This window comes from Phyllobates terribilis, unplaced genomic scaffold, assembly GCF_046119375.1.
Source record: "Phyllobates terribilis strain yellow unplaced genomic scaffold, ASM4611937v1 Scaffold_2__4_contigs__length_985480577, whole genome shotgun sequence".
NCBI classification, from domain to species: Eukaryota; Metazoa; Chordata; class Amphibia; order Anura; family Dendrobatidae; genus Phyllobates; species Phyllobates terribilis.
This window is the reverse complement of record NW_027362762.1, coordinates 88,964,446-88,991,664: the sequence shown is the minus strand read 5'-3', so window position 1 is coordinate 88,991,664 and position 27,219 is coordinate 88,964,446. Positions and strand designations below refer to the sequence as shown.

Sequence of the window (27,219 nt, the reverse complement as noted above, 5' to 3'; positions counted from 1 at the left end):
GGACATTGCTGTTAAAGATTTTTCCATAAAGAACCAGATGGGGCCCCTGTGGCCCTGCAACTAAAATCATCACATTATGCTTTGCTCTGATCTCAACTGATTTTTTTTCTGTACTTTTAAAGGTTCCAAAAGGCTTGCCTTATTTCTCGGTGGATTTTGGACTACAAGGAGGGTTTGCTCACATTATCGAAGATCATAACAAGTTCCCACATTACTTTGGCAAGGTATTTATGTCTCGACGACCACAGAACATTTCTCAATTTCTCAGGTTTCCTTATTCTATTGGTTGTTAACATTAGTAAGAGCTGTTCGTCCTAGTAATGCGCTGCCCGCTCCGTGTCCTTCTAGCATAGGAACCAGCATTGGCTTTAAAGTCACTTATTCGGCAACTAAAAGCAATGTAAAATTCATAGTGATCACATTCATCGCATTGTGACTCACCGGTCCATAGTAAACCCTTCTACTGAAGGGTATCATGTTCATATATGGCTTTGAACATGTATTTGGTACAATGTAGATACTATACTGTAACAGCTAAGAAAAAAGCTTCCATAGCGCACAGTTAGATACAGCAGAAAATATCCTCTGCTGACTGGTGTTAGAAGTTAGTTAGTTATTAGTTATGTAGAAATGTAAAAGCTAGCAGCTCTGTAAGAAATCGTAACTACTACTTTACTGCCAATACACTATAAATGTCCGGGCGGTCCACACGTTGCTTCGCACTGACGTTCTAAAACGTCACTGCATAGTAAGCAACATGCAGGAGATTGTGCAGCTGTGGTGGTAGGGAGCAGGCTGTCAGATACAGCCGGACTTCTCACAGAGAAGATAAACATGGTTTATTACCATATTTACATTCTTGGTCACTGTATACACAGCACTGAACCAGCGCTTGTGAATATAGATTAGGAAGCACTGATAGTGCTTCCTCCTCCGGACCCGGTGATCATGTCATCTCTGGGTGTAGAGAAGCAGCTGCTGGGCCCTAGGAGATCCAGTCAGCTCTGCTATGCAGTCTGCAGGCAGACATTCCCTTGTAACTGGGGCTAATATACCAGTCACATGATTCATAGATGGGAGCGATGCTGGGAAAGACTGCGATCGATAAGTATTTTAACATATTATGATGATTTAGGGAAAAGAAAAAATTATTGGAATTTCTTCTTTGAAGTGTTTATCCACCTATTGCAAACATTTTTCTGTTCATCCACTGATCTAAAATAAATTCAGCTGCCTTGCATTAGGTCTTGATGAAAAGTCTCCTATCAATTTTGTATTCAGTTCCTGTACAAACCTATGTGACTCTATGGTTGTAGATTCAAAGTAATCCCCTGTGTAGCCTGATCTTGCAGTCATACTCGCCTCTTTATTTCTTCTTATTTGCTGCATTTGAGAGGTTGGAAATGTCTTAGCTTCAAAACAGCACCGCTCCAGCTGTTACGACTATTGTCCTTCACTAGGTCTAATATTCCAACTCCTTCCCATACACTTAAAGGGGTTGTCCAGTACTTAATATTACCCCCCCCCCAATGTATCCCCCCAGGGCCCCTTAGGATTTTTGTAATTACCTTATGTTGCTGACATCCTGTGAGCGGCGTTATCACTGGCCGCTCACAGGGATCATCTGCTGACGTCACGACAAGTGCTGGCTGCAGCCGGGGGTCTTTGTCTTCCGCGTTCAGGTGGATGCCAGGCTGTGGACGGGGTTACCCCCCTGCATCACACCCTGCATCTACCGCGCGCTCTGCCTCTCCCCATCATTGGGAAAGCGCACGGTGGATACCGGGTGTGACGCAGGGGGTTATCCCACCCTCAACCCAGCAGCCACCGCGGGGACCCCAGCGCTGAGTCACGCCTCACTTGTTGTGACGTCAGCGCGGGGTCATGTGATGCCTGTGAGCAGCCAGCGATAGCGCCGCTCACAGGCATTATCAGCAACGTAAGGTAATTACAAAAGTCTTAGGGGCACCAGGGGGATACATTGGGGGGGGGAAGTCTAAAGTACTGTACAACTTCTTTAAAGGGGTTGTCCGGTCAGAACCGATAAGTCTGTAGTCATTCTGTGTGACTACAGACCTATGAATTCCCCCAGCGCACGCACTGTGCGCTGCGGGGATTCGCCGGTTTCAGACCCGGAACCGGAGGGTATGTATGAGTTATACATACTTCCTCCAGGGGGCGCAGCCTCTCTCTCCATACACTTGTATGGAGCAAGTCCATGCCCAGTCTAGTGACCCAGAAGGCCAGTGGGTGTGTCCGATCAGTGGGCACTAATTGTATGGATAAGTATATGGAGAGTGAGGCTGCACCCACTGGCTAGGTGTAGCATCGGCGTCCCTGCCTCCTGCTAGGCAGGGACGCCGTTCCCCTCACCTCTCCGCTCCGTGCCCGGCGGCTTCCTCCCGCTCTGCTGGCAGCGCGCGCTGCTTCCCGGCCTCTGTGCTTAGGGCGCGCGCCCGCTCCCCCTCTCTTAAAGGGGCCGCGCGCGCCGTCCTAAGGAGTCCCCGGCCAATGGCCGGAGAACCTCACCATATATAAGGCACCTCCTCCAAAATGGAGGTGCCCGAGCAATGTTGTTGCAAAGCCTCTCAACTCTGCTTCAGCCCTAAGGTCCCGTTACCAGTTACCTGCCAGTCACCTGCCAGATTCCTGCCTGATACCTGCCTGATATCTGCTTACCTGCCTGCTATCCTGTGGTCCGACAGTCTGCCTACCAGCACCTGCCAGTCTGTCTATGGATCAGTCCGCCTGCGGACCAGGAAGTACCTGCCAGATACCTGCCTGATACCTGCCTGCCTGTCCAGAGACTCTTACTCGCTCACCTGGGAGCGCTTACCTGCTACCTACCTGCTAGCCTACCTGGAGGCTTAGCCGTCACTTGCTGTGACCACCTGCCTGTCCAGAGACTCTTGCCCGCTCACCTGGGAGCGCTCACCTGCTACCTGCCTGCTAGCCTACCTGGAGGCTCTGCCGTCACTTGCCGTGACCACCTGCCTGTCCAGAGGCTCTTGCCCGCTCACCTGGCAGCGCTCACCTGCTACCTGCCTGCTAGGCTACCTGGAGGCTCTGCCGTCACTTGCCGTGACCACCTGCCTGTCCAGAGACTCTTGCCCGCTCACCTCGGAGCGCTCACCTGCTACCTGCCTGCTAGCCTGTCTAGAGATTCTTACCCTGCTGTCACTTGCCGTGACCATCCGCCTGTCAAGAGACTGTCCCCGTCACTTGCCGTGACTTCCTGCCCTTCTACCCAGAGACTGTCCCTGTCACTTGCCGTGACTACCTGCCCGCCTTCCCTGGGAGCCCCCCGCTTCCTTACAAGGACTGCCCCTTTGTATAGTTGCTCAGAGGTTCCACTTCCCAGACCCGTTACAATTTGCTCGGGCCATGGAACCCGGTGGCACCCAAGCCCCCTCGCTCTCTGACCTATACCATGAAGTCTCCCGTCAGAGATCCCAGCAGTAGTCCATCCTGAACCACCTGCGGAATGTCAACTCCCGCCTGGACACTCTGACTGCTCCACCAGCAACTACCGCTAGTGTCACGACTCGCAACCCGGCAGCGCCGCTGCCCACCAATATCATGGCATCCTGCCCCGGACCCCGGCTTTCTGCACCTCCTCGCTTCGGAGGCGACCCCGCTCAAACCAGTGCACCCTGCACTTTGAACTCTTGGCCCACCAGTTTATCTCCGACCGGGCCAAAGTGGCATTCATCATGTCCCATCTCACTGGGGAGGCACTGGCATGGCTTAACCCCCTGTGGGAGAGAGGGGATCCCCTGGTGTCCGACCTGTCGTCTTTCCTCACTGCTTTCCGAAGAGTCTTCGATGAACCGGGACGAAAGACCTCATCTGCCTCCTCTTTGCTATGTCTCCGCCAAGGGAGTCTCACCGTGGGCCAATATGCCATACGGTTCCGCACCCTCGCTTCTGAGCTTGCCTGGGATAATGAGGCCCTGGTGTCCGTCTTCTGGGAGGGTCTTTCCGGTCAGATTAAAGATGAGCTCGCCCGTCGGGACATTCCTACCACCCTGGATGACCTGGTGTCGCTGGCTACCCGGATTCACATCCGGTTTCAAGAACGTACCAAAGAGACCACCCGTGAGAGAAGGTTTCCCCGCCTAGCTCCTACTTTCCAGAAACCTGTCTCCTCTTCTGTCACTCCCCGGCGCACTCACCCGAGTCCATGCAGATCGACCAGACCAAGATGGTCAAATCTCGCCAAGAGTCACGGCGAGCCGAGGGGAGCTGCTTCTATTGTGGCAGTAAGGAGCACCTGATTCGTTCCTGCCGGGCCATGTCTGAGTACATAGAGGAGAATCTGGCCAGGGGATTCATCAGGAAGTCTACTTCCCCGGCTGGAGCCGGATTCTTCTTTGTAAAAAAAAAAGATGGCTCGCTTCGCCCTGTATTGACTATAGAGGACTCAATCAGATCACGGTTAAAAATAAATACCCCCTTCCGCTCATCTCTGAGTTATTTGATCGCCTTAAAGGCGCCAGGATCTTTTCCAAGCTGGATCTACGTGGAGCGTATAACCTGGTCCGTATCCGTCAGGGAGACGAGTGGAAAACGGCATTTAATACCCGGGACGGACACTATGAGTACCGTGTGATGCCCTTCGGTCTCTGCAATGCTCCCGCCGTCTTCCAAGAACTGGTCAACGACATCTTCCGTGACCTTCTTTACTCCTGCGTGGTGGTATACCTGGACGACATCTTGGTCTTCTCTTCGGATCTTCCCACACACCGGAGGGATGTTCGTCAGGTCCTGCTTAGGCTCAGGCAGAACCACCTCTATGCTAAATACGAGAAGTGCCTTTTTGAGCAGACCTCTCTTCCTTTCCTGGGCTATGTTATCTCCCAGACAGGCTTGCGAATGGATCCCGAGAAGCTCTCTGCTGTCCTAAAGTGGCCCCGTCCGGAGGGCTTGAATGCGATACAGCGATTCCTGGGCTTCGCTAATTACTATCGTCTCTTCATTCCTCACTTCTCGTCACGGACTGCGCCCATATCTGCGCTCACCCGTAAGGGAGCAAATCCCAAGGTATGGCCACCTGAAGCTGAGGAGGCCTTCCTTTCCCTGAAGCAAGCCTTCTCCTCTGCCCCTGTGCTGCACCGTCCGGACTGCAACAAACAGTTCTACCTGGAGGTTGATGCTTCCTCCTCTGGAGCCGGAGCGGTGCTCACCCAAAAGTCTTCATCTGGGAGGATGGTAACCTGCGGCTTTTTCTCTAAAATCTTCTCCTCCTCTGAGCGCAATTACTCCATAGGAGACCGAGAACTGTTAGCCGTTAAATTGGCGCTGGAGGAGTGGCGTTACCTGCTTGAAGGGGCTCTATACCCGGTGATCATCTACACGGATCACAAGAACCTGGCATATCTCCAAAATGCCCAGAGACTTAATCCACGTCAAGCCCGGTGGTCTTTGTTTTTTGCCTGCTTCGATTTCATCCTTCATTTCCGCCCGGCGGACAAAAATGTCAAAGCTGATGCCTTGTCTCGATCCTTCCTGTCCTCCGACCAAGAGGAGGAGCCTATGCACATTATCGACCCCTCCAAGGTGATGAATGTGGTCCCCTTGGATTTGACTCGTCTTCCACCCGGCAAGACGTTCGTGGCGCTTCCTGACCGTGAGAGGGTTCTTCGCTGGGGTCATTCTTCTAAACTAGCTGGCCATGCCGGCCAAAAAAAGACCTTCCTACTCATTTCCCGGCATTACTGGTGGTCTACCCTGCGTAAGGATGTGGTAGACTTCGTCTCTGCCTGTTCATCTTGTGGCCGCAACAAAGTTCCCAGACACTTACCAGCTGGTCATCTCCTGCCGCTTCCCATACCTGTTGCCCCGTGGCAACACATCGCTATGGACTTCATTACCGATCTTCCTGTCTCTGCCGGGTGTACTGTCATTTGGGTGGTCGTGGACCGCTTTTCTAAAATGGCCCACTTCATTCCCCTGCCTGGACTTCCGTCTGCACCTGAGCTGGCTAAGGACTTTATCCGCCATATCTTCCGTCTCCATGGCCTACCCCTCCACATCGTGTCGGATCGAGGGGTTCAGTTCACCTCACGCTTCTGGAGAGCCACATGTAAACTGCTGGACGTCACCCTGGACTTCTCCTCCGCTTACCACCCTCAGTCCAATGGTCAAGTGGAGCGGATCAATCAGATCCTTACCAGCTATCTCCGGCACTTTGTTAATGCCCACCATTCTGATTGGGTGGACCTCCTTCCTTGGGCCTAATTCTCTTACAATAACCACGAGAGCGAATCCTCTTCCAAATCCCCGTTCTTTATTGTCTATGGCCAGCACCCCCATATTCCGTTTCCCGTCTCCACCTCTGTGGACAACCCTGCCGCGCAGTCTCTTGTCAGCGAGTTTTCTACCATTTGGGAGAGTACTAGGTCCGCACTTCTTCAGTCCTCCGAGCGGATGAAGAGATATGCTGATAAGAGACGTCTGGATCTGCCTCAATTCCGTCCGGGAGACCAGGTTTGGCTCTCCTCCAAACATGTACGGCTCAAGATACCTTCCTACAAGTTAGGTCCTCGCTTCATCAGCCCTTTCGAAATCCTCAGGCAAATTAATCCAGTGGCCTACAAATTAAAACTCCCGGCCACCTTAAGGATTCCCAACTCCTTCCACGTATCTCTCCTCAAACCCGTTGTCTTTAACTCTTTTTCCAACAATCCAGGTACTCCCCCTGCTCCGGTTTCCGCTGAAGACGTCTTTGAGGTAGAGAGTATTCTGGCCACTAAGAGGGTAAGAGGAAAGACCTTTTTTCTGGTAGATTGGAAGGGGTTTGGTCCTGAGGAGAGAACATGGGAGCCCCGGGAGAACATCCATGCCCCGCTCATCCTTGATAAATTTCTCTCTGGCCTAAAAAAGGGGGGGCCTAAAGGGGGGTACTGTAGCGTCGGCGTCCCTGCCTCCTGCTAGGCAGGGACGCCGTTCCCCTCACCTCTCCGCTCCGTGCCCGGCGGCTTCCTCCCGCTCTGCTGGCAGCGCCGTCCTAAGGAGTCCCCAGCCAATGGCCGGAGGACCTCACCATATATAAGGCACCTCCTCCAAAATGGAGGTGCCCGAGCAATGTTGTTGCAAAGCCTCTCAACTCTGCTTCAGCCCTCAGGTCCCGTTACCAGTTACCTGCCAGTCACCTGCCAGATTCCTGCCTGATACCTGCCTGATATCTGCTTACCTGCCTGCTATCCTGTGGTCCGACAGTCTGCCTACCAGCACCTGCCAGTCTGTCTATGGATCAGTCCGCCTGCGGACCAGGAAGTACCTGCCAGAAACCTGCCTGATACCTGCCTGCCTGTCCAGAGACTCTTACTCGCTCACCTGGGAGCGCTTACCTGCTACCTACCTGCTAGCCTACCTGGAGGCTTAGCCGTCACTTGCTGTGACCACCTGCCTGTCCAGAGACTCTTGCCCGCTCACCTGGGAGCGCTCACCTGCTACCTGCCTGCTAGCCTACCTGGAGGCTTAGCCGTCACTTGCTGTGACCACCTGCCTGTCCAGAGACTCTTGCCCGCTCACCTGGGAGCGCTCACCTGCTACCTGCCTGCTAGCCTACCTGGAGGCTCTGCCGTCACTTGCTGTGACCACCTGCCTGTCCAGAGACTCTTGCCCGCTCACCTGGGAGCGCTCACATGCTACCTGCCTGCTAGCCTACCTGGAGGCTCTGCCGTCACTTGCCGTGACCACCTGCCTGTCCAGAGACTCTTGCCCGCTCACCTGGGAGCGCTCACCTGCTACCTGCCTGCTAGCCTGTCTAGAGACTCTTACCCTGCTGTCTCTTGCCGTGACCATCCGCCTGTCAAGAGACTGTCCCCGTCACTTGCCTGACTTCCTGCCCTTCTACCCAGAGACTGTCCCTGTCACTTGTCGTGACTACCTGCCCGCCTTCCCTGGGAGCCACCCGCTTCCTTACAAGGACTGCCCCTTTGTATAGTTGCTCAGAGGTTCCACCTCCCAGACCCGTTACACTAGGGATATGTATGACACATACATATCCTCCGTTACAGGGCCTGAAACCGGCGAATCCCCGCAGCACATCACTTTAAAGAAAATTAATTTTCAAATATGACGTCTCTAAACCATTGCCACACTGTTATACTGCATGGTAATAGAATTTTCCCTCTCTAAAATGGGCTTCAAAGCATAAAGGAAATAAACTGGGTTATGATGTCACCGTACTACTTGTAAATGGTCAATAGAGTAGTCCCTGTCTCCTTCAGAGTCCTGGAGTCCTTGAATTACAAGTCATGCGCATGTGTAGTGGAGCACTGTGTGTTGTCCCTGGCCTCGTCTGTGCATTGCGCATGTGCCGGATGTATGACTCTGGACCATCACCGCCCCCTTGACTCTTTAAGGGTACCGCCTCCTTATTTCATTTTTTTTTCCTTTAGGCTTCAAGGCCTATCTCAGTGAGTGACCTCTTTATGAAACTATTACCATCCTGTATAACTCTGCAGTGATGGTTTAGGGACCACTTACTATAAATGGGGTTCACTTTAAATAGGACAAGATTGCCGCGGTTTTGGGTGCAAAAAAGACAGTTACATTTCTGTAATCTCATCCAACCACATTACTACATGATATGTTTTCTAATGGCCGATCAGGGAGTGATCGCACCGCTAGATCTTCCTCTTATCTAAGGTTGACAGTCTCTTCAGGTTTTCTTGTTGAGTAGCTAGGGTGGCATTTGATACCTTGTTTGTGTCTTCCAGGAAATCATCGGTGGCATGCTGGATCTGGAGCCCCGAGTCTGGAGGAAAGCCGTGCGGGAGAACTTTGACGATCAGAGGAAGAAGGTTTTACAGTTTGCACAGTGGTGGAAGCCTTTTGACTTCACAAAAACAAGAGAGTAACATCTGTGCAATAAATGTATAAATGTTTTGGTGTGTATATGTTACTGCTCACTATATACACCGGCACTTTTTATTTTAAGTGTGATATGAAAACCGAAAAAAGTGTACAATTATTTTAATAAATTTTGTAAATAACACTTTTTAGCGTCCATTTAATAATATTTGAAATTATTGCAGTAGCTGCAGAGCAGAGTAAAACATTATTTTTATTTAAACTTTTTTAAAGTATTTGTTCGTGATTGGTCAGCATCATACATGGAGAAGAAGAACACGCCCCCCAGTGAAAGCTGTCTGATGACACCCACTTAGACTTAACAAAAGTTAACTCATTAGGTGCCAAATATTTTGTTTGCCAATATCTCTGCAACTGAGAGACAAAATTGAAAAAAAAAAAAAAAAAAAAAGTGAAAACCTTTTATTCCAGTCTGCAGACACTAATACATCGTGTCCAGTTCAACATGAAAAATTTGATAGACTTGTAAGTTGCCATAAATACTGCATGTAATTTTATTTACCTGGTGCAAATGCTGTTGTTCCGAATCTGGTGATATTCTTCCTTTGTTCCTGCACCCCTCTGTCCCTAAGATAGATTTAACCTTTTAGCCAACGGGGTGTGGTGCTTGAAACAAGAGTTGAGAATCACACCTACTTGGCTAATAGATACTAGATGTATTCATAGGGGATAGAGGGCTATATCTCATGAACAGACAGGTGTAGGAGCCAAAGAAAAACAGCACCACTATCAGGAGAACAGCAGCATTTACACCAGGTGAAAAAAAATGTACATATTTATAGCAAGCAAAGGAGAAGTAATACTAATGAGCTAAAGTCCTATAGTCAGAACCGTTTTGGATGTCCGGCATCATTAGTCATGTAAACCGGTCTTATAGGGGTAACAGAAATGATGAATGGGGTGATAGGTCTCAATAAAGACCCTAAACAGCACCACTGTACAAACTATGCCTGGCATTGTAGTTCAGTCCCATTCACCTCAATAAGGCTGAAATACCAGATGTAAACCATTGATAAGGAAGGAGAATATAAGATAGATCTGCTGGTCATGTATGGAAGCCAAAAAATCAACATCAATGCCAAAGAACATTTGGCTTCTGCGCCAGTGGTGGTGACTGGTCTACTGTGCAGTGCTTGAACCACCATCATTACCATAGAAGAGCCACCAGATGAAAACCTTTGGCTCGTTCTGGAATCTGTGTCAAAACCTCTGTTGCTGACTCATTTTGGAAAGGTGGGAATCAAAATGTAGGCCTGAGAAGTCAAAAAACAGCATTTGTCAATCTGGTCTGTTGGACACCACTGGTCTGCTTCGCATCATGGTTCCATTAGAGCGTTGTGTCGATTCCATTTTAGACTGAAGTCACAAGGCAGTTGTGAAGAGATTGCAGCCATCATCATCACAAATACAACAGGTTGTGAGCTGTATTGCAGCTCAGCTCCATTCACTTCCATAGAGCAATACCACACACAGTCGGGCACAGGAGTGAGTCCACATTGGAGTCACCAGTTCAGTTATTTATCTCTATATTCATGCCCAACAGTAAAACATTTACAGATAACTCTTTTCTATTACACCATCCACCTAGGAAATGAAGGTTCTTAATCTTCTCTGCCCCCAATGCAAAAAATGAGATTAGAAACGGGAATTCTCTTTTTAGAAAGAGACGTGTTCAGAAATTCCATCTCCACGGATGATTAGACTTCTGCTCTGCAGACTAAAATCTATTGCTGGGACTCCAGAACCTGTCCTAGTTATATTTATCGTACTGTGCAAGCAAAAGAGTCTTAGGGCTCAGATATTTCCTTTCAGTGCATAATATCATTTCTGAATTGGTTATTTATAGACTAAATAATTTTTTTTATTCACTTTATCATTCCTATTTGGCTACCGAGGACAGAGTAGACTGCTTCAGATACACTGGCTTGCAAAAGTATTCACCCCCTTGACTTTTTACTAGTGATGAGCGAACGTGCTCGTATAAGGGGTTAATCGAGCATGCTCGGTTGTTATCCAAATATCTTCTACATGCTCGTATATTATGTTTGAGTCTCTACATCTGCATGATTTACGGCTGCTAGACAGCCTCAACACGTGAGGATTCCCTGACAAACAGGCAATCCCTGCATGTGTTGAGGCTGTGTAACAGCCGTAAATTATGCAGATGTAGAGACTCGAACATAATATACGAGCACGCCGAAGATACTCGATATAACACCCAAGCATGCTTGGTTAACCCCTTGCCGAGCACGTTTGCTCATCACTACTTTTTACCTATTTTGTTACATTATAATCTGTGTTTAAATATTTTTGTAACCTGATTTGTGTGTAATGCATCAGCACTAAATAGTCTAAGTTAGTGAATTAAATTTATGGAATCAAAATTGGAATGTGCATATGTATTCACCCCCTTTGCGATGAAGCCCTTAAAACTTTCTGGTGCCAGCAATTGTCTTAATAAGTCACATGCTTAGTGAAAGGAAGTCCACCTGTATGCAATTTAAGTGTCACATTTCTGTCCCTATATACACTTTACCTTTTCTGAAAGGTCACACAGGTTGCAACACCATTAAGCAAGAGACAACAATAACCAAACAACACCATGAAGACCAAGGAGATCTCCCAACAAGTCAGGGACAAAGTTGTTGAGAAAAACAAGTCAAGGTTGGCTTATAAAAAAAATCTCAATTTCTGATGATACCCCAGAGCACCATCAAATCCATTATCATCCAATAGAAAAAACATGGTACACAACAAACCTACCTAGAGAGGGCTGCCCACCAAAACTCTCAGCCCAGGCAAGGCGTTCATTAATCAGAGAGGCAGCAGAGAGACCAAACATAACCATGAAGAAGCTGCTGCATTCCCAAGCTGAGACTGGAGTATCTTTCCATGCAACAACAATAAGTCATGCATTCCATAGAGGTGGCCTTTATGGAAGAATTGTCAGAAAAAAAGCCTTCACTTACACAAATTGTAAGGCTCATTTTGAGTTTGCCAAAAGATGTGGGAAAATCCCCAAATGTCTGGATGGAGGAATGTGCTGTGGTCAGATGAGGCCAAAATTAAACTTTTTGGTCACCAACGTAAACACTAGGTGTGGCATCAAACTAACACAGCTCATCTCCCCAAGAACACCATACCCACCGTGAAACATGGTGGCAGCATGATGCTGTGGGGATGATTTTCGGCAGCAGAGACAGAGAAAATGGTCCAAGTCGAGGGGAAGATGGATGGTGCGAAATACAGGAATATTCTTGAGCAAAACCTGTCTGTCAGTGATTTGAGACTTGGACGGAAGTTCACCTCCCAACAAGACAGTGGCGTAAAGCAAAACTCTAATGGTTTAAGAGGAAACGTGTACATTTTTTGGAATGGTCTAGTCAAAGCCCAGACCTGAATCCAATTAAGAATCTGTGGTTAGACTTGAATATTGCTGTTCACCAGAGACAACCATCTAACTTGAAGGAGCTGGAGCAGTTTTGCCTTGAGGAATGGGCAAAAATCTCAGTACCAAGATGTGGAAAGCTCATAGAGACTTATCCAAAGTGACTTGTAGCTGTAATTGCTGCAAAAGGAGGCTCTGCAAAGTACTGAGGTGAGTAGTTATGCACACTGAAATTTTCAGTTATTTTGTCTTATTTGTTGTTAGCTTCACAATAAAAAGAAAACCAAATGTTCACAGTTGTAGGCATGTTCTTTACATGAACTGATGGAAACCCTCAAAAAAAAAAGTGAAATTCCAGGTTGTTTGGTAGCAAAACATGAAAAACACAAAGGGAGGGGAGGGGGGTAGTGAATACTTTCTAAAGCCACTGTATGTTAAATAGTGGTGTTAACCAATAATAAAAATAACATTTAAACCCTTTCCGCCAAAGCCTGTTTTCACCTTCCTGACCAGGGCAATTTTTTTTTTAAATTCTGACCAATGTTACTTTATGTAGTAATAACTCTGGAGCGCTTCTATACGTATATCCCAGTGATTCTGAGACTGTTGAGACTGTTTTCTGTGACACGTTGTACTTTGTGTTGGTAAATATAGGCTGATAAAATGTGCATTTATGTATGAAAATATCAGAAATTTAGGAAAAATTTTGAAATATTCGCCATTTACAAACTTTGAATTCATGCCTTTAAAACAAATATTCATACTGCACATCAATAATTAATAAATGTTTACCAAAGTGAATTTTACAGCAAAATTCATCTTTTACATTTTTTTTGTTTTTTTTTATTTTCACGAGGGTAGCAGGAGAAATTGGACACCAAAAGTTGTACAATTTTTCCTGAGTACGCTGATACCCCATACGTGGGGGAAAGCCATTGTTTGGGCGTGCGGCAGGGCTCGGAAGGTAAGGAGCACTGTTTGACATTTTCAATGCAAAGCTCGCTGGAATTGACAGCGGACACCATTTCGCGTTTGGAGAGCCCCTGATGTGCCTAAACAGTTGAAACCCCCCACAAGTGACCTTGTTTTGGAAACTAGACCCCTTAAGGAACTTATTTAGATGTGTGGTGATCACTTTGAACCTCCAAGTGTTTCGCAAAAGTTTATAACGTAGAGCCTTGAAAAAAAACAATTTTTTTCCACAAAAGCAATCTTTTAGCCACAATTTTTTTATTTTCACTAGGGTAACAGGAGAAATTCAACCCCAAAAGTTGTTGTACAATTTCTCCGGAGTACTCTGATACCCCATATGTGGGAGAAAACTACTGTTTGGACTCTGAAGGGAAGGAATGATGTTTTGGAATGCAGACTTTGATGGAATGGTCTGTGGGCGTCATGTCGCGTTTGTAGAGTCCCTGATGTGCCTAAACAGTGGAAATGCCCAACAAGTGCCCCCCTTTTGGAAACTAAACCTACAATGAATTTATCTAGATGTGTGAGCACTTTGAACCCCCAGGTGCTTCACGGAAAATTAGAACGCTGACTTGTAAAAATTAAAAAAAATCTCTTTTTTTTCACAAAAATGTTATTTTAGCCACAAAACATTATTTTCACAATGGTAACAGGAGAAAGCGGACCTCAAATTCTGTTGTGCAATTTCTCCTGAGTACGCTGAGATACCCCATGTGTGGGAGAAAACTACTGTTTGGGCACACGTCAGGGCTCAGAAGGGAAGGAGGGACGTTTTGGAATACAGACTTTGATGGAATAGTCTGTGGGTGTCATGTCACGTTTTCAGAGCCCCTGATGTGCCTAAACAGTGGAAATGCCCAATAAGTGCCCCATATCAGGATCTACTGATTCCTGATATGTGAATTTTATAATGTAGTGTCATACATCAGTTGTGTAGCGTTCGTCAGGTTGTCATACGTCAGTTGTATAGCATTTGTCAGGTTGTCATATGTCAGTTGTTCATTGTTCGTCAGGTTGTCCTACGTCAGTTGTGTAGTGTTCGTCAGGTCGTCATACGTCAGTTATGTAGTGTTCGTCAGGTTGTCATACCTCAGTTGTGTAGTGTTCGTCAGATTGTCATACGTAAGTTGTGTAAGTCAGAAATGAATTTAGTAGTGAATGGAAGTATGGAACCTTCTGATGCATTGTTTCATGCACAGGCCAGGTTTGTCGGGGCAGGTGTCGCATTGGTAAGTGGTGTCCTTGCGTATTCCCCTTTTGTAACAGACTCAGCACCTCTTTTGTGACTTACCTTTTTTTTCTGCTTTGAGGGACCTCCCTCGGGAAATACTGGCCTTGTGCCATTCGAGGTCCTTCAATTCCGGAAGTACTGGGGCCCACTCCGTCAACACTGCCAAATATCAGGGCCTTGATCACTACCTCCTGGAACTGAAGGTATGACGTAGAAGTCTGGCCTGCACATCGTGATAGAAGGAAAGCGTTGTGCATTGCCATATGTATGATAGGCACGGCCAGCTTTTTGTACCACATCTTGGCCTTTTTCAAAGCACTATACGGCTGGAGGACTTGATCAGAGAGATCAATTACCCCCTTGTACTTGTTGTACCCCACTACACAGTCTGGTTTGACGACCTGTGTAAAGGAACCTCGTACAGTGCTGGGGTTGCTGCCATCACCATGTATGGTGGTCAAGAGACGGACATCCCTCTTGTCCTTGTACTTGACCACCAGCAGGTAGCCGCTACATTAGGCTCTGCTCTCACCCCTTCTGAGCATCTGCCCAATTGGCGTCTTCGGGAGGCCTCTCTGATTTTTGCGGACAGTACCGCAGGCTGCGGTACCTCGCGCAGAGAGGAACTTGAAGAGTGGGATGCTGGTATAAAAGTTATCCACGTAGAGGTGATCACCTTGATCAAGCAGTGGGTGCACCAAATCCCACACAATTTTCCCACTCACTCCCAGGACAGGGGGGCATTCAGGGGGTTCAATCCGGGAGTCCTTTCCTTCATAAATTCGAAACTTGTGATTGTACCCTGAGATACTCTCTCACAGTTTATACAACTTAATTCCGTACCTGTCCCTCTTACTGCGCAGGTACTGTCGGAATCCAAGCCTCCCCTTAAAATGAATTAGGGACTTTAATGGGGCACGTACACTTCAGCAAACTTGTTGTTGAAGTGCTCGATGATCGGCCGAACTTTGAAAAGATGATCAAAGTTGGGGTCATCTCGTGCAGGACACCTTGCATTATCGCTGTAATGCAAGAACTTGTGGATGGCCTGAAAACATATCCAGGTCATTGCCATTCGAAACACTGGAGTGTTATGCAAAACGTCAACACTCCAGTATTGCCAAACTTCTAGATTCTTCAGGATCCCCATATAAAGGACCAGGCCCCAAAACTTCATAATTTCTACTGTGTCTACAGGAGACCAGTTAGAACATGATGAGCGGTTTTGTGCCAAAAATTGTTGAGCATGCAAGTTCGTTTGGCCCACCTTGAGGTTTACAAAATCCTCAGAGAGACAAATGGATTCTGGAGGCGCTCCCGTGGATGAAAGAGTAACCAAAAAAATTGTTGAATCTTCCAATTGTGGTGCAATCACATGGAGGATATTCCACCAGGGATTAATATTTGTAGGTTTATTAAAAAAACATAAAACCGTGAATACACATAAGGGACATGGATGTACAAAAGGGGAAGGGAGAAGGGAGTCTTTAAAAAGGATCACACAACGCGTTTCTGCTCATAGAGCCTTCATCAGGTGTGTATGAGACCTTAGGTTTGACTGAACTCTTATACCCAGCATCTTTACTTGTGGGTGGGGTCACCCTCAGAGGTAACACCCAACTCAAATCTACTCTTCCTCTCTGTTGTGGAGTCTGGAGTCTAATTGATGAATTTAGGTGGACTCATGTGTACATATATTTCTTACCAATAGTGTCATTTCTCAAATTTTAAAATTTTAAAAATCGTCACCCAAATGTGAGCAAGAAGCCTATGTTAACCAAATTACTATTTTGTCAAAATCTATAATTATCTACCATGTGGAGTTCCTACAAGAAATCTAAAAATTGATTTAGGGAGGCATTGGACTGATATGATGGGTAGCAAAAAATAAAAATAAAAAAACGAAAATAAAATAAAAAAAAAACCCATCCCAGACCAGACACATACAGTACAGACCAAAAGTTTGGACACATCTTCTCATTTAAAGATTTTTCTGTATTTTCATGACTATGAAAATTGTACATTCACACTGAAGGCATCAAAACTATGAATTAACACGTGGAATTATATACGTAACAAAAAAGTGTGAAACAACTGAAAATATGTCTTATATTCTAGGTTCTTCAAAGTAGCCACCTTTTGCTTTGATGACTGCTTTGCACACTCTTGGCATTCTCTTGATACGTTTCAAGAGGTAGTCACTGGAAATGGTCTTCCAACAATCTTGAAGGAGTTCCCAGAGATGCTTAGCACTTGTTCGCCCTTTTGCCTTCACTCTGCGGTCCAGCTCACCCCAAACCATCTCGATTGGGTTCAGGTCTGGTGACTGTGGAGGCCAGGTCATCTGGCGTAGCACCCCATCACTCTCCTTCTTGGTCAAATAGCCCTTACACAGCCTGGAGGTGTGTTTGGGGTCATTGTCCTTTTGAAAAATAAAGGATGGTCCAACTAAACGCAAACTGGATGGAATAGCATGCCGCTGCAAGATGCTGTGGTAGCCATGCTTTTTCAGTATGCCTTCAATTTTGAATAAATCCCCAACAGTGTCACCAGCAAAGCACCCCCACACCATCACACCTCCTCGTCCATGCTTTACGATGGGAACCAGGCATGTAGAGTCCATCCGTTCACCTTTTCTGCGTCGCACAAAGACACAGTGGTTGGAACCAAAGATCTCAAATTTGGACTCATCAGACCAAAGCACAGATTTCCACTGGTCTAATGTCCATTCCTTGTGTTCTTTAGTCCAAACAAGTCTCTTCTACTTGTTGCCTGTCCTTAGCAGTGGTTTCCTAGCAACTATTTTACCATGAAGGCCAGCTGCACAAAGTCTCCTCTTAACAGTTGTTGAAGAGATGTGTCTGCTGCTAGAACTCTGTGTGGCATTGACCTGGTCTCTAATCTGACCTGCTGTTAACCTGCGATTTCTGAGGTTGGTGACTCGGATAAACTTATCCTCAGAAGGAGAGGTGACTCTTGGTCTTCCTTTCCTGGGGCGGTCCTCATGTGAGCCAGTTTCTTTGTAGCGCTTGATGGTTTTTGCAACTGCACTTGGGGACACTTTCAAAGTTTACCCAATTTTTCGGACTGACTGACCTTCATTTCTTAAAGTAATGATGGCCACTCGTTTTTCTTTACTTTTCTGCTTTTTTCTTGCCATAATACAAATTCTAACAGTCTATTCAGTAGGACTATCAGCTGTGTAGCCACCAGACTTCTGCACAACACAACTGATGGTCCCAACCCCATTTATAAGGCAAGAAATCCCACTTATTAAACCTGACAAGGCACACCTGTGAAGTGGAAACCATTTCCGGTGACTACCTCTTGAAGCTCATCAAGAGAATGCCAAGAGTGTGCAAAGCAGTCATCAAAGCAAAAGGTGGCTACTTTGAAGAACCTAGAATATAAGACATATTTTCAGTTGTTTCACCCTTTTTTGTTAAGTATATAATTCCACATGTGTTAATTCATAGTTTTGATGCCTTCAGTGTGAATGTACAATTTTCATAGTCCTGAAAATACAGAAAAATGTTTAAATGAGATGGTGTGTCCAAACTTTTGGCCTGTACTGTAGATGCATGCTCACTCCTGGAGTCTCACCCCTCCACCGCAGTCCACAGAGCGGCCCCGAACCAGGGCGGTGAGTGTTATTGTGATACAAATTGTTGTTTGATGTGTCAGATTGCTTATATTTTTTCTTTGGGTTGTTCCCCACACATATATATACATTCACACATACATATATATATATGGATTGGATCTCGAATATAACATGATAATATGATGCTTTAGCATCTACTGGATAATAATTGGGGCACGTGTTGATAAAAATAAAGGAAAGTGATTTGATGGTATATTTTCGATTGTCTCATGAATTTTGGATCTATAATGATTAAAATATATGTATGTGCTGGTGATAAATTGAATGTGAATGGGTGAATTATAGGGGGGGGGGTAAAAACCAATGACGCGTATATTAATGTTACTTGCCACTACAACGATAATGTTAATTCTCAGATGGAATGATTTGCACATATGAAAAGGTTATATGAGAAGGAGGTTCAATGAGACCAACTGGTCAAAGACATATGATGTATTGGAGAGATATCAGGGATTGCCAGATAGATGCCCCAGGTCTTTAGTTCTGATACAGGACTTTACTGTAAGTGTCATGATGTTAATTGCCATGGAAAAAGTGGTGTTATTCAGCTAGCTACATATCCCTTATGCTGTCTCAACTGTCTCGTTTAATCCATCTGGATACAGACTACCCAGTCTGTAGATCCAATAGGATTCTTTCGCATTGAGGACCGATTTTCTGTTCTTGGTGAGTGGTGGAATTTGCTCTATGGGTGTAACTGTTATGGAGTCAAAGTTCTTGTTGTGCACAAGAGTGACGTGTTTGGAAAGGCTCTGTTTGAGAAACCCCTTTTTAAAGTTGCGCCTGTGGCCATTCATACGGCTTCGTAGTGTTTGGGTGGTCCGTCCTACATAATGTAACCCACAACTACATGTTACCACATAGATGACAAATTCCGAGCTGCATGTGAGCTCTGGGGTGGGTTGGAAGGTGATCTTGGGATTCTTAGTGTGGATACTCTTCCTCATATCCCAATTGATAATCTTACAACAGTGACATCTTGTATTTCCACATTTAGATATTCCCATTTTCTCTTTTTTCTGATGTTTAGCATTCCTGTCGTTTACCTCCTTATCTCTTAAAAGACTGGGTGCTATGTTATTTTTTAGAGTCTTACCTCTTCTGAAAACTATGCTGGGTCTAGAGGGTACCATCCCTTTCAGAATTGGATCTTTTTTGATAAGATACCAGTACTTGTTTAGTATTCTACGGATGTTTGAATTACCCCTGTTGAAAGCAGTGATAAAACTGTACCTCCACTTTGATATATCCTTTACCGAATCTTTTTGTGATTTTTCTAAGCAAACATTTTGTGTAAGTGTCAGGTTTTTTCGGTAGGAGGACTGGATCAATTCTTTTGGATAACCTTTATCTTCGAATCTGGATATTAAGATTTTAGATTGTTCAATATAATCTATTGTGGAAGTGCAGTTGCGCCTGATCCGGCGAAATTGACTGGATGGAATGTTACGTTTCCATCTGGGATAATGAGCGCTGGAGAAATCTAAATAACCGTTGGTGTCAACTGGTTTAAAATGGGTTTTGCTCTGAATGGTTTGATCTTTGGTAAATAATTCCAAGTCCAGAAAAATAATTCTTTCTCTGGACATATTGCTTGTGAAGGAGATTCCCCAGTTGTTCTGATTTAGTTCGTGGACGAAGGAAGACGCTTCCTCTTCTGTACTTTTCCACCTTGGCCTTTTTCAAAGCACTATATGGCTGGAGGACTTGATCAGAGAGATCAACTACCCCCTTGTACTTGTTGTACCCCACTACACAGTCTGGTTTGACGACCTGTGTAAAGGAACCTCGTACAGTGCTGGGGTTGCTGCCATCACCATGTATGGTGGTCAAGAGAAGGACATCCCTCTTGTCCTTGTACTTGACCACCAGCAGGTGGCCGCTACATTAGGCTCTGCTCTCACCCCTTCTGAGCATCTGCCCAATTAGCGTCTTCGGGAGGCCTCTCTGATTTTTGCAGACAGTACCGCAGGCTGCGGTACCTCGCGCAGAGAGGGACTTGAAGAGTGGGATGCTGGTATACAAGTTATCCACGTAGAGGTGATAACCTTGATCAAGCAGTGGGTGCACCAAATCCCACACAATTTTCCCACTCACTCCCAGGACAGGGGGGCATTCAGGGGGTTCAGTCCGGGAGTCCTTTCCTTCATAAATTCGAAACTTGTGATTGTACCCTGAGATACTCTCACACAGTTTATACAGCTTAATTCCGTACCTGGCCCTCTTACTGGGCAGGTACTGTCGGAATCCAAGCCTCCCCTTAAAATGAATTAGGGACTTTAATGAGGCACGTACACTTCAGAAAACTTGTTGTTGAAGTGCTTGATGATCGGCCGAACTTTGAAAAGATGATCAAAGTTGGGGTCATCTCGTTGTAATGCAAGAACTTGTGGATGGCCTAAAAATGTATCCATGTCATTGCCATTCGAAACACTGGAGTGTTATGCAAAACATCAACACTCCAGTGTTGCCAAACTTCTAGATTCTTCAGGATCCCCATATAACGGACCAGGCCCCAAAACTTCATAATTTCTACTGTGTCTACAGGAGACCAGTTAGAACATGATGAGCGGTTTTGTGCCAAAAATTGTTGAGCATACAAATTAGTTTGGCCCACCTTGAGGTTTACAAAATCCTCAGAGAAAAAGAATTTGAAAAAGTCTGTTTCTGTGAGGCTGGTGGTGTCAAACTTGATTCCTGGTTCCGCTACAAAATCAGGAATCAGTGACTCATAATTTTCTAGGGGCGAGGTTCGTACGAGGTCAGTAATGGGGGGCGCTGGTTCATCTTCAATCCTGCATGTATGCGTGGCAGTTCAGCTGCACCTAAGGAGGAAGAGGAATAGGAGGACGAGGGGTCAGAAAAAGTAAGTTGGGTTACTGTCCCTCACTGTCAGTGTCAGAGGCAAAGAAAGCATATGCCTCCCCCACTGATGTATGTGGTGTGTATGTGTGACTGTGCTTTCTGAAAAAAAAAAAAAAAAAAAAAAAAGGAACAACCGGAGGTGGTGCAAACAGCGAGCACGAGTGCGGATCAGTAAACTGCGTCACTGATCAACGCTCGGCGGCTGCTGGATGTGCGCACGGAGGTGGTGGGAGGGGAGATGGTGCAAAGGAGGGGGGAGTGTAAAACAGCAAGCACGAGTGCGGATCAGTGATCAGCGCTCGGCCACTGCAGGAAGCATGAAAAAAAAAACTTGCCAAAAATCGAGCGATCAAGTACTGATCAGCACTTGGTGACAGAAAGTGGGAAGGAAGGAGAGGGGGATTGGGGTGGATAAGGAGGTTTCAAAAAATCGAATTAGTTGTCTTCTGTCTGATGTCTTCTGTCGCAGCAGTGATTGTGGTGTCACAGGCTTCTGTGGCACCGCAAGGCCCAGCACAGCACATGATCAGACAGTGCGACCGCCCTCTACAAAAGGAAAAAATTAAGTGAAAAAAAAGTGTAAAACAGCAAGCACGAGTGCTGATTGATGATTTGCGTCACCGATCAACGCTCGGCGGCTGCTTGATGCATGCACGGAGGTGGTGCAAACTAGAAAAAACTGGACAGGGACCAAAAAAAGTCCTGGAAAACAGCGAGCACGGACGTAGATCAGTGATGTAGTCACTGATCAGTGCTCGGATGCTGCAGGACGCACAATAGAAAAAAAAACACCTGCCAAAAATTGAGCGATCAAGTACTGATCAGCGCTCGTTGGCAGAAAAGGGGGGTGGGGAAGGGGGTAAAAGGAGGGGGGAGAGGGAGATTGTGGTGGATGAGGAGAGATCAGGTAGGGATCTACTTACTGATGTCTTCTTTCTCTGTAGCAGCAGGAGCAGCGATTTGCTGTCACAGGCTTCTGTGGCACCACAATGCCCAGCACGGTGCACGATCTGACAGTGTGACCGTACTGTACAAAAGAAAGAAGTCTGTGAAAAAAAGTGTAAAACAGCGAGCACGAGTGCTGATCGGTGATTTGCGTCACCGATCAACGCTCGGTGACTGCTGGATGCACGCACAGAGGTGGGGGAGAAAAAATGGACACGGACCAAAAGAAGTCCTGGAAACCAGTGAGCACGGAAGTTGATCAGCAATGTAATCGCTGATCAGCACTCCGCCTCTGCAGGACGCTCGGAAAAGAAAACCTGCCAAAAATCGAGCGCTCAAGTATTGATAAGTGATCAAGTACTGATCAGCGCTCGGTGGCAGAAATGGGATGGGGAGGGGGGTAAAAAGGGGGGAAGAAGGGGTTTTGGGTGCATGAGGAGAGATAAAATCTACTTATTGAAGTCTTCTCTCTTCTTTCAGCAACGGGAGCAGGCAGGAGCAGGGATTGTGGTGTCACAGAAGCTTCTGTAGCACCAAAAGGCCCAGCACAGCGCAGATCAGGAGCGTGACCGCCCTGTACAAATCCTCAGCAAGTTTGAGGAGATGCAGAGGGGTCACAGGTAGGTCATAGGACGGTGAGCCCCCGGTCACAGCGCGGTCACGCGCCCTGATTGCTGCGATCGATGTCATCGTCGATGGCATCAATCAGAGCTCCGGTCCTAGGCTGCACATCAGTGTTTCAGGCAAACTGATTGCCTTGAACACTGAGAAATGCTGCAATTGGCTGTTCAGAATTGAACAACCAATCACATTGATCGTGGTTGTGGGAGGGCGGCGATACCCACAAGGACGACGATGCCATCTACCCTAAGGTAAGATGGCATCGGAAATTGAATGCGATCACCGCGACTTCGGTCATGGGACCGCATTAAAGATTGTGCATAATAGTACGTACCTGGTCCAATAGGCCCAGGGCACAGGGACGTACTGTTACTGACAACGTCAGTAAAGGGTTAATGATTGTCTGAGGAATGTTCTGCTGCACTGAATGCACTTTGGCAAATCAGCAAGATCCACTGCTGGCAGCTCCCTTTGTACTTGCTAACAAATTACATCTCAGATGTACTTGATGGGAGACAAGTCCGGAGATGTTGAAAAACAGCTCCTGGGACACTATGGAGAAATGGCCGTACCACTGGTTCTGTGACCAAATCAATGTAATGCTGAGCTATTAGTGTACCTGTTATGAAGACTAGAGGGTTATGGGTTTACATAATGCCACACCACACCATAATCCTGGGAGTAGGACCATTATGATGTTACCTCATGAAGACCTTTTCATGGCATTGCCCACATGGTCTCCAGATCAGACTAATGTCCGGCTATCATTGAGCCCAAGAAAAAAAACAAGACTTATCACAGAAGAGGATAGTTCTCCATTCCATCCTCCATTGCCAGACGTCTGTCTCGTAGCCTAATATCGTGGAAATGCCCTCTGATTGTGTAGAGAATGACTAAAACCGGCCATACACAAAAGATGACCGTTGACTCTCATACACACGAGCGTTTGATCGGCCAAGCACTCCTTTGTTCGCTATTAGAAAGTCACTGATGGCTATCTCTGCCGACAGCTTATCTCCGGGAGAACACAGCAATTGGTAGTCTTAAATCGGACATCCCCTATCAGCATCTTCCCCGGCGATCAGTTGGACGGCGCCGCATACATGTTAGAGTGACGTCTGAACCCATCAATATCGACAGCACTTTGAGCTTGTTATGTAATGTACAGTTAGTACAGAATGGATCAATTGTGGAACTAGTGGTGCGGCCTTTTCTCAACAATACCATACCACATGTCCGTGTTACTGTGAGCATTCATGGCCTAAACATACTTTCATTTTATGAAGCATTTTCCACCTTTTCTCTCATCGACTACATCTTGGTCAGCAAATGCAAAGGAAGCTCCTTTATTTATTGTGTTTTATTTATATTTTAATGGTATTTTCTGTAGGAGTTAAATAGGGAGTTGCAGATCTGGTCATTCCGAACATGACAATACCAAATGTGTACTTTTTTTGTTTTTACATCAAACATGCGTATCTATTGGTGAAACATTTTTTTATGATTTTTACGCTGTTTATTTTATAGAGGTTTTTTTTGTTTGTTTTTTTCCTTAGTTTATTTATGGGACTTGAGTATTTTATACCCTGATCACTTGTCTAATATCATGTAACTTATGTATTGCTGGGTATTAGATCTGTCAATGTTAGGGTTCATTCAAAAGTTAATGATTTTCTCGTACGAAAATAATCAGTTCGAGTTTCAACAGTTATTTTATCAAAGTTTTGTCGCAAATGCATCAGCTTTTCTCGGATGAGAAACAAAAAAAATAAAAGTTTCTCTAACTTTTGCTGTCTAGCCGGCTGTGAAAAATGAACAGCACTCAGGTGGCATCCCAGTGCTGTCCGATTTTTTCACGGACCCATAGACTTGCATTTTGATCTGACACTTTTACTTCTTGGTCCACAAAAAATTACTGACATGTGAATGGCCTCATTCAATATTAAAGGTACAACTGCTATCCATGAAAAACACAGATAGCTCACTCGTACACAAAATATTACCCTAAGGGCTCCTTCAGACATATGTTCACACTAGGCGTTTTTTCAGCGCTTTTTTCTGCAGCAAAACCTGATCTCTTGGCAGTAAAGAAGCTGCGTCAAAAACACAGGTTTTGGTGCGTTTTTTGGTGCATCATAGTAATAATAATAATTATAATAATCTTTATTTATATAGCGCCAACATATTCCTCAGGTTCATATTCAACAGTCATAAGTAACATAGCTAAAGATAATACAATAATTAAAGCAAAAATGATGACGACCCTGCTCGTAAGAGCTTACAATCTACAATGAGGTGGGGATGACACAAAGTACAGTGGCTTATTTACAATGATGGTCCAGCCATCTTGAGGGGATGAGGGATAGATAAAGGCTGCATGAGCTCATCACCAGCCAGTATCTGTAGTGCTTTTGGGTTCAGTGGAGACTTATGTTTGGAGAAATAAGGGATGGGCTATAAGAATATAAAAGGACTCTGATTAGGAAACGTGATAGGCCGCCCTAAACAGGTGTGTTTTAGGGAGCGCTTAAAACTGTGTAAGTTGTGGTTCGTCCTAATTTCTTGGGGTAGAGCATTCCAGAGAATAGGTGCAGCTCGGGAGAAGTCTTGAAGCCGTGAGTGGGAGGTACGGATTAGTGCGGATGTTAGTTGAAAGTCGCTTGCGGAGCGTAGAGATCTGGTTAACAGATATGAGGGAAGAGATGTAGGGGGTGCAGCACTGTGGAGAGCTTTGTGGGTGAAAACAAGCAATTTAAATTGGATCCTATAATCCATGGGCAGCCAGTGCAATGACTGGCACAGAGCGGAGGAGTCTGAGTAACGATTAGCCAAAAGATGACCCTGGCTGCGCAGCATTAAGGATGGACTGGAGAGGGGAAAGTCGAGTGAGGGGGAGGCCAATTAATAGAGAGTTACAGTAGTCAAGGCGGGAGTGGATCAGGGCAACAGTGAACGGTTTTGTCGTTTCCAAGGTGAGAAAGGGGCGGATTCTAGAGATGTTCTTCAGGTGCCAGCGACAAGAGCGGGCAAGAGATTGTATATGGAAGGTGAAGGAAAGATTGGTGTCAAACACAACGCCCAGACACTGAGAGGGAGATGTCAGATTTAGGGAGGTGAGTAGATGGCGGGAGCAGAAGAAGTTCAATTTTGGACATGATGTTAGAAACTGCGGCCAGACAGTCACTGGTGTTCTGTAGTACAGTGGGGGTAAGGTCAGGGGATGAGGTGTATAGTTGTGTGTCATCAGCATAAACATGGTACTGAAAACCAAATTTGCTGATGGTCTGTCCAATTGAGGCTGTATAGAGAGAGAAGAGAAGAGGGCAAAGGACTGAACACTGAAGAACCCCAATAGTGAGAGGAAGGGGGGGAAGAAGTGGAGCCTGCGAACGATACACTGAAAGAGCGGTCAGATAGGTAGGAGGAGAACCAGGAGAGAGCAGTGTCCGAATGAATGGAGCATAGAGAGTAGGAGGTGGTGGTGAAAAGTGTCAAAAGCTGCAGAGAGGTCAAGAAGAATGAGCAGAGAGTGGTCACCATTACGTTTTGCTCTTGCATTTTTCATGATCCCAAAGTTCAGCTTTGCTTCCACCACAGAAGCATGAACAGAGGTCACCAATGAAAGACATATGTGAAACCATATTAACAAGAATTACAAATGTAACAGTTTGGGGGTGGGGGGTAATTGTTCAGGAATAGTTTTTTTTCTAATTTAATTAAACTGTCCTAATCCAAACTACCATCTCTGGTGACAAAGAGAAGATGGAAAAATCACAAAAATAAATGAGTTTTACATACTGCTATACTTGCTTTTTTTCGCTAAAAATGCAGCAAAACCTGATAGCTATGTTCACACTAGGCGTTTTTTCATCACCCTTTACTTTCAATGGGTGAAAATGCAGAAAAAACGCTGAAAGAAGTGACATGCTTTATTGTGCAAAAAAACATGCAAAGCACAAAATACTGATGACACAAAAACCAATGTGTGTGCATGAGATTTCTGAAATCTCATAGACTTTGCTGGTGCTGTAAAATGCAACTGAAAATTAGCATAAAAAACATGCTGAAAAAACACCTAGTGTCAACATGGCCTTATACTGGCAGGAGTCTTTTATTTTAGATCCTACTTACGGCAGGGCCTAACAGTCTGCTATCCGACTGGAGGTCGTTCTTTGACCTTCTGTTGCGAAGACAGTCATCTGCAACCCAGGATTGCATTGCAGAGTCTGATGGAGTGAGAGAGTTCCCTACTTCTCACAATCCTCTGGATACTGCAATTTCTTTTGACCCTGTGCCCGCATGATCACCATGACATAAGTGTACTACATAATGCAGGGAAACCTTTCCCGTTATGACGTACTTGTGCGTCAAATGTCGTAAAAGGAACAGTTTATGCAAAACTTAGTGCGGGGCTTGAGGGGGCAAAAAATGACACAGATTATTAAACTATGGTAAAGGCTATGAGAAATTGAAAAACCTTGATGTTAAAATTCTGTTCCTGCACTGTCACTTGTGACCTCTAGGTCCTAACTTCCTGCTACAGTCTGGAAGAACAGAGATTTCCTGTCTGTGCTTTGAGTAGAACATAACCTATCAGTCAAGCACATCCCTGCATGGAGGATTCAGGACTCAACCAGCAGCAATCAGAGC

The 27,219-nt window shown here is 45.8% G+C and overlaps 1 protein-coding gene across 1 annotated transcript in view; it reads left to right on the top strand.

Annotated features, from left to right (window-relative positions):
• Positions 1-9,007, top strand: part of CWF19L2 (CWF19 like cell cycle control factor 2) — a 156,441-nt gene extending 147,434 nt beyond the window's left edge. Inside the window, exons 17-18 of the mRNA XM_073662189.1 lie at positions 123-224; positions 8,730-9,007. Coding sequence (XP_073518290.1) covers positions 123-224; positions 8,730-8,870 — 243 coding nt within the window. The 3' untranslated portion in view covers positions 8,871-9,007. The remainder of the gene's footprint in view (positions 1-122; positions 225-8,729) is intronic.
• Positions 9,008-27,219: the final 18,212 nt, after the last annotated feature.